We start from the raw sequence: 8,688 nt of genomic DNA on the forward strand, positions 1-8,688 counted from the left end.
GCACGTTCTTAGGTGTAATCTATCTTAGTTCTCAATGTTTAATTTATATTCTCTTTGTTTTGCTGTGAACATGAAAGGCTAAACTTGTTTTAGCTAATGGAGACTTTGAAACCATGATTATATTTGCAATATGAATTGATTACTTCCAGTTGTGATTTCATAAATCGTGAATGCAATTTACTTAACTGTTGGATTAAGAACTTATTCTTGTATGTTGATTAAGGAGGCCTACTTACTTTGCATACATGAAGTTGATGCTAGAATATAAGGGAGTTTCACATAATCGTTATGAACTTATAATCACAAGTAGTGAAGATCGCTGGTCACGGACCCTCTAGCTAGCTTGTCACCCATGAATTCACCCAATTTCGTGCCAAACATGTTTAAGTCTTTAAGGTATCGTTTGGTATGCAGACGGGACGGGACGGAACGGAATGGGATGGGACGGGACGGGACAGGACGGAATGGAATGGAGTGGGAGCAAAGATGCCCTCAGATGGAAACAAGGAGGAAGAAGAAGGAGATGGAGAGGTTATAATTTTGTGTTCCACGGATGTGGAACGAGTCATTCCAGGGGGTGAGGTGGAACGAAAATTCACCCAAAACTCGTCCCGTAGAACAGGTCGTTCCACCCGTTTTAGGCGCACCAAACGTGGGACGGAATGCCTTGTCCCACTCTGTTCCGTCCCGTCCCACGTACCAAACGGTACCTAATTTACTTGTCTTTACTCTAAATTCGTCAAAAACCCAATCCCCTTTACTTTGTTGTGTCAAATTAGTTAGAATCTGTTCAATTTGTGTTTTTAAGTGTTTTGAGTCAAGTTAAAATTAATTTTCATCCAAATCACCCTTTTGAGTCTAGTTTGAGTTTATTTGATTATTTTGTGTTGTTTTGAGTCTTTTTAGTTTGTTTTGAGTTCTTTGAGTCTAGTTAAGTGTTTTCAAGCCTAGTTTTGTGTTTTTGAGTCAGTTTTAAATAGATTAGCAATCCCTCCTAATCTCTGGCCTAGAATGATCCCTACTTAGATCTTTACTACAATTGTCAATAAGAGGGTTTAATTTGAGTGCTAGTTTATAACACATCAAACATAAATATGTGCAACTACTAAATGCATGTTCTAAATATAAAACATTTGGCATGATACTTTAAAACACAAGTCCATTTAAACACATTTTCTGGGAAAAATACCAAGCATATAAATATACTGAAAACTAAAAGCCTACTCACTGATATGTGGAAGGGTTGTAGCCCCCAAGTCTCGCTTGACTGCGCTCGTCCTCTGGAAAAGTCTCACCTATATGTGAAACAACTATTTTAATGTTATTTTAAGCACATATACAAAACTAGGTAATATCTTCTCATACATTGCTCAATTAGGTTATTTGAATATACTATCGTGGCCTACTCAACCCCACGAACATCCCCATATTTTGAGAATAATTTTTTAAGTTCCCACACGCGCGACTACGTGCAGGCACGTGCCTGGCACACTGGACAGAATCCTTAACAGCATTAGGGAATATTCCGTTAAATAATAGAATATACCGTTAAATATACCTAAGGTTGTTAGTAATATTCCGTCAAAATTGACTGAATATTCCCCTTTTCCTTCCTTTGTTCGCCGAAGTCCAGCGCCGGTCACCGCTGCTATCGCCGGATTCTGGGAAAATTTCAAACCTTAATATCTCACTCATTTTAACACCAAATTTCATGAAATTTGTACCAAAATGAAGCTTAGGATGAAAGGAACACATATTTACCACTTTTAGGACCTAAAACCAATGGAATCTCGCCGAAAAAATCTTGATAGTCCAGCCATCCCTGCAACTTAACGAACTCAAGTGTCTCGACGTCCAAAACCTTCCAAAACTCCTCTATAAGCTTCGTGAAGAAGTTTTAAGACTTCCTAGGACCCTAAAACTCGACGAAACTCTGCGATCACAATGAATGAACAGTAAACTTCGTTGGAGCTCCCCGGTTGTAGAGTTTATGAAGTTCTCACGTCCAACCAAGGGTATAATTGAGTTCGTAAGGGTACAAGGAAGGAGATGATGGTGCCCACAAGCTTGATCTGTGAATGGAAAGCTAGATTAGGAGTTGTCCGTACAGGTTGTACGGACTGATGGAAACGATCGTGGGGGAGAGAAAGAAAGAAGGGTCAATGTGTAAGTGTGTGTGTGTGGTCCGGATTTGGGCAACCAACCAAAAAAAATTAAAGCCTAAATTCTAATTGGGTCCAATTACTTAGGAAGAAAATGAATTACGCCAAATCCTTAGTCCATCCACACACGCCATTACCAAACGCCCAAAGGTAAATTAGTCATTTCATGCCAGTGAGAATAAAATATATTATATTTCAGGACGGGTTGTCACATCCATTCCGCTCCACATCATAATGCCATCACTTGTAACCTCCCTTAAATGCCTCCTCCACCAACTTCATCAACTCTTCGTTCGTATCATCATCCAGATTATACTTCCAATATGCAAATAATTAATTCCAACATATAACAAAAAAATTTCACAAAATTAATTATTGATCTATCAACAGTATAGTTACCAATAATTGATCCATCACCGCATTCTTCACATTCTCGGGCATAAATTTCCAAGAACGCCACTCAGCAACAGGACAATTATTCTGCATGGCTACACCAATCATATGCGTGAACTCCACATGTTGCCTCAAATCATACGGGTTAGTAGGCACGTTCTCATCCCGATTTTTATCCTCCATCCCAGCACGAACAAAATTGTGAAGAATAAGGAGAACAAAAGCCCATATTTATAGGAAGGTTTGGGCCTTTGCACGACGAAAGCTTTGTCGCGCAAACATTTGCACTAAATACAGTATTGATTCATCTGATTCACATGCACTGAATGCTCTGACTCAAAACTGACTGTAACTTGCATGATAAAGCCCTTGTTGCGCAAGTGTTCCTCGGTTTCCCATGCGTTGAATGCTCTGACCCAGAAACTGAACGAGCTTTGAGTGACAAAGCCTTTGTTGTGCAAAGGTTCTTCGAGAAAAACTTCGTCGTGCATGTTTTTCGCGCCAAAAAAAAATACCCACATTTTTTCTTATTGATTTTGCACGATGAGTATATTGTTTTCGTCGTGCGAACCTTGTCGTGCAAACTTTGAGCGACGAAGTTCCTATCTCGGTGCACAAAACGCTCTTGCAACAATTTATGCTTTGTCGCGAAAATAGTTTTTCCTACTAGTGTTTTTGATACATTTTGTTCGTTGTTTGTATATAAAACACACATTTATATTAGCTTCTTGAAACATGCCTACGCGTGTGGCAATTGACCTTTCTTTATATTAATTAAAATATAAAAATATAAAAAAAAATTTGTTATATCTATTTTTTGATTAAAAATTAAAAATTAATAAAGGCTATGTAACCACCCATTAATTTCATGTACACAAAAGTTAGAGAATATTCCAAAACTCATCAAATTCTAATTTATGTTCCTAAATTTTCGAGATTACTTTGAATAAAATATGACAAAAGAGTAATACTAGGTGAACTAAATTTGTGGACTAAATTTGAAAACTAAATGATGTGTCACCAATAAGAGAAGTGATGGAGGAGAGCATTTATATGTGTATTCCTACATGTCGAGTTTTATTGGTTGAAATGTTAGTGAAATAAGTGACCCACAATTAAATCAACAAAAAGTAAATTTGACATTGATGTCAAATTTGACTTCTAAACACGAAGACTTCAAATCCAGTTAGCAAATAACACTTCGATTGGAAGGATTTTTTATGTCAAATATGCACAGTCTTATCTCCACTTAGGATTTGACATCTTCTTTGGGGATGCTCTAAGACCATCTCCAACCCTTGGGCTAAAAGCCAAATTTTTTAGCCCAGAAATAGCTTTTCTGCTCCAACTCTTCTAGCATAAAATTTTAGCCTGGGATTATTAAAGAAGGAACTTAGGCTAATTTTTTTTTCCTTAAATTAACTTTTAAAAAAAAAATCATGTAGGCTATCATAAATTAATTTTATGAATATTTTAATCTAAAAATATTTAAATTTCCGATAAATATTGAAAAATCACTAAATCTTTCCACAAAGCAAGCCTTCAACTTTCATCAAACTTTCAACTTTCACCAACTGTTCAACTTTCACCAAACTTTCAACTTTCACCAATCTTTCAACTTTCATCAATCATCCTCTATATAAACGCAGGTTCAATATCAGTTGACCACACAATCTTTCAACCTTCAATCATCCTCTATATTCACCAATCTTTCAACTTTCAAAGTGTTTTTGTTTCCTAAAAATCCTTAATATCTCATCAATCGGTGACAGAAGAAAGCATAGTAGAGCAATGCAAATGGCACAATATCAAGCAAGCCTTGACATTGAGGTTGTAGAAATGATCAATGCAGAAGTTGAACTTGCAAACTCACTTATGCAACATGAGCACCATGCCGAATCTAGCTATCATGGTTCTGTCATGGGGCATTCATTTGTGCAGCGTGATAGAGAACAGTGTCATGACCGAATGATGAAAGATTATTTCATCGAGTGTTTGAGATTTCCTGCTCATGATTTTTTTAGGCAGTTTCGGATGAGGAGAGAGCTTTTTGAAAGCATCTTGAACGCAGTTGTCAATCATGACCACTACTTTGCAAGGAAGATAGATGCCATAGGCCAACAAAGTCTACCAGCTCATCAGAAGCTCACATCTGCATTTTGGATGCTAGCTAATGGGTGCTCTACAGACTCAACTGACGAGTATTGTCAACTTACGGAAACTACTGCTATTAAGAACCTGAAGCACTTATGTGGAGCAATTCAAGCCATATATGGAGCAACATACCTCCGCAAGACAAATCATGAAGACTTGAAAAGGCTTCTACTCACGGCAGACAAAAAAGGCTTCCCTGGCATGATAGGAAATCTCGATTGTATGCATTGGGAGTGGAAGAATTGTCCTACTGCTTGGGCTGGCCAATTCAAGGGCCTTCATAACAAGCCAACCATTGTGCTCAAGGCTCTGGCGTCTTATGACACATGGATTTGGTATGCATTCTTCGGCACGTCTGGATCAAACAACAATATCAACGTTCTTTGGTCTTCTCCTCTGTTCGATGATGTTGTCAATGGATAGGCACCAGAATGTCGGTACAAGGTAAATGGTAATAGGTATGAGCTAGGTTACTACCTAATTGGTGGTATTTATCCTAGTTAGTCTACCTTTGTCAAAAAAATTTCTCATCCCGATAGTGCAAAGAATAAATTATTTTTGCAGAGGCAAAAGTCTTACAGGAAGGATGTGGAGAGAGCGTTCGGGATCCTACAAGCACGATGGGCCATTGTTAGAGGGCTTGCACGACTTTGGCATACCGAAGACCTCTATTCAATCATGATGACGTGCATAATTTTGCACAACATGATTGTGGAAGATAAGTACATCGAAATTGAAGAAGATTCAGACAAAGATGTGGATGATGACCAACCAACACATGCGAGAGCTATTGCAAAAGATGTTGAATATCTTGCTGCAACTACATATGAGACCCGACAGGATAAGGTCACATTGAGTGAGTATATGAGACGTTTAAATAAAATTCAAGCTCCTCAAGGTCATGACACACTCCGCAAGGATTTGGTTGAGCATGTATGGCATCGAGAAGGTGAACATTGATGATGTTGGTTGAGCATTTATGTATGTTGGTATTTTCTAGTAATAAATTTAGGTGCCTTCTTATGCAAAGTATTTTTCCTAGTACGTTGGATAAATTATTGAATGGAGGTTGAATTATTGAAGGCATCTATTCTACATCAAAGTGTGGAATAATAAGTACAATAATTATTGAAGGCATCTACATTAATAGAAACAATAATTAATAAGCCATAAATTTAATACACACGATGTAACAGCACGTTCCGGAAATTTTAAAACGTACGCGTGAAAAGACGATTTTGCCCCTAGCGTGATTTTTCGCTGTGTGGTTGTTTTTTTTTTTAGTTTGGTGTGGCTGGTTTTGCACCACACACTTTCCCCCACACCTTTCCTTCACTATTTCCCTGTCCCTCACCCCTGTCCCGTGCCATTTTCCCTTCCCATTTTCCATACAACGTACAGACACACACACAAACCCATCAAATCTTCACAGATCGAAGGAACAAAGTACGTATCCATGCTCATGAGGCTCGTAGGAGTCCAACCATACCCATTTCAGGTGAGGTTACCTTCGTTTTCACGTCGAACTCGGGATACCCGATTTTTGGCACTGTTCATGCACACATAAATTCTCATGTTTTTGGGAATTTCAAGCTTGTAGGAAGCTTGGTGAGGTCCCTAGGAGGCTCGGGGTGGTTCGTTTGAAGGTTTTGGACGTCGGGATTGTGGGTTTCGAAGTTGGCCGGAAATGGTGGAGTTTTTCAGGCGAGATTTCGTGGATTTTAGCACTTGAAAGTGGTATGAACTTGTTCCTCTCGTTGTAAGCTTCATTTTGGTACCAATTTTGTGAAATTTGGTTGAAAAACGAAGAAGATAGGACGATTTGAATTTTTCCTGATTTTCCAGCGCCGGCGACGGCACTGGAGTCTCGCCGGAGAAGACGACGGAATATTCCGTTAGTTTGGACGGAATATTCCTAACGCCGTTGACGAAAACAATTAAAGATAACGGAATATTCCTGACGACGTTAACTGAAGCCGTCAGCGTGCCTGCGCGTGGCCAGCACATGGGGGCGCGTGCGGCGGTGAAATTTTTTTCTAAAAATATGGGGATGTTCCTGAGGTTGAGTAGATCACGTTGGTGTATTCATACACCCCATTTGAGCAATGTATGAGAAGTTATTTCCAAAGGTTGGTTATGTGCTTTAAAATTAACGTTTTTATAGTTGTTTCGCATATAGGTGAGACGTGTCCCGAGAACGAGCGTGGTCACTCGAGGCAAGGGGGTTACGACCCTTCTACTTACTAGTGAGTGGGCTTTTGGTTTTCCGTATATACCTATATACTTATACGTTTCCCAGAAAATGAATTAAAATGTTTTTGCATTATTATGCCATGTTTATTGGTTGCCGTTCATTTATGCATTATTAGTCATACATATATACATGTGTATTGGTGCCGTGGACGCACAGGTAAGTGCTAGGTGAATATGATTTTACATTTACGTTCAGTAGTGATTCTAGATACATAGAGAGCTTATATAACCTGCACCCCCGGTGTTAGTGCTCCCGCCCAGAGTAGGGCACAGTCCTTCACGTGATGTTCACCTCCCGCACCACACGCTCATCTTGGATCCAAGTTAGGTGCACAGGCTTGTCGTACAGACCACTTTAGGTGGTTTCGACTCGTAGGTGACCCGCAATTATTCGCCCAGCCTTCATGTGATCGTAGCACTAGAGCGTACTTATATTACACCCAGGCCTGTCGTACAGACCACTTTAGGTGGTTCTGACTCGTGTGCAGGTCTAGCTAGTGAGATGGAGATTTGAGCTCTAGATTCAGCCGTACAGGTCACGTTAGGTGACTCCAGCTGACAGATTATATGATATTGATATGATATTACCTCAGCACTTGCATTTTACTTTGAGGCTTTGGCATAACATATTCCTGAGCATGATATATATATATATATTCTATTTTTCTGGGAAGTATACAGGTTTTACGGCGAGGGGTTAGAACTTATTTATTAAATTGGTATTCGAAAAGCTTTATTTTTGCCCACTCACGCTTTTGTTTTGCGCCCCTCCAGGTTCTAGTTGGCTAGCACATTTGGTGGCTTCCCTGAGGATTTTCCCGGCATATCTGACAGACCACCACCAGTGTAGGACCACCTTCGGGTGTGCTTTTGTTGTGTTGTTTCCTTTTGGACTGCATTAGGCGTTCTTGCTCTGAACTTAGGGTTCACACTTATGCTTGCACTTGTTCGTTAGTACCTTGTGTAAAGCTAGTTTTTATTTATTCGTACTATTTATTATTATTTTATTAGCTTCCGCACTGTGCACATGGTTACGTCACTTCCATGTGACGGCCAGCATGCCTTGATCTCGATCGGGGTGTGTCACACGACAATTAATAAAGTACATAAACTTAATACAAATGACAATTAATAAACCACATAAACTTAATACAACCGATAATTCATACACTACATAAACTTAATAATGATATCCACCATCTTGACTTGGTGATGGACTTGGTGGTGGACTTGGGATATAGGGTTGAGATGATTCATCATCTTGAAATATACTCATTGTGGCATACTTTCTCAAAATTTCTTTTTGCTTACCACGTAAGAACTTCTTACTCTCTAGAGTGTATTTGTTGAGGTCCTCCATCATGAAATTAATTTCAAACCTATCTTGCTCCCTATCCCCTTCTTCCTTCATTTGCAAACGCATTCGGCCACTTCTTCTTGGCGAGCGCTATGGGTTTTGCTCAATCTTGCAATTCTGGTAGTAAAGTGTCCACTCATTGGATCTTGGGACTTCCCTTTTCTCTTTGCTTCCTTTTGCTTATCTTTTCCTAGAGGCCTAGCAAAAGGAGTTGGGGTCATTTCGTCGACACCTTCATCTCCGGCATTTGTCGGTGCAACTTCACATTGAAATAATCTTCCCCATTATTGGTCCACATTGGTTCCCCACCTCGGACAATCCTTGAGCACGTCCCAAGCATGCTGCAACTTAAAAACTTGATTTTTTGGT

The 8,688-nt window shown here is 39.4% G+C and overlaps 1 protein-coding gene across 1 annotated transcript; it reads left to right on the plus strand.

Moving 5' to 3' along the window:
- Positions 1-4,346: 4,346 nt before the first annotated feature.
- Positions 4,347-5,132, plus strand: LOC125468667. Its single transcript, XM_048564838.1, has one exon. It carries the CDS (start codon positions 4,347-4,349, stop codon positions 5,130-5,132), a length of 786 nt encoding a protein of 261 aa, XP_048420795.1.
- Positions 5,133-8,688: the final 3,556 nt, after the last annotated feature.

The sequence above is a fragment of a genome, unplaced genomic scaffold (genome assembly GCF_019419815.1).
Source record: "Pyrus x bretschneideri cultivar Hongxiangsu unplaced genomic scaffold, Pyrus_bretschneideri_v1 Contig398, whole genome shotgun sequence".
In the NCBI taxonomy this organism is placed as follows: domain Eukaryota; kingdom Viridiplantae; phylum Streptophyta; class Magnoliopsida; order Rosales; family Rosaceae; genus Pyrus; species Pyrus x bretschneideri.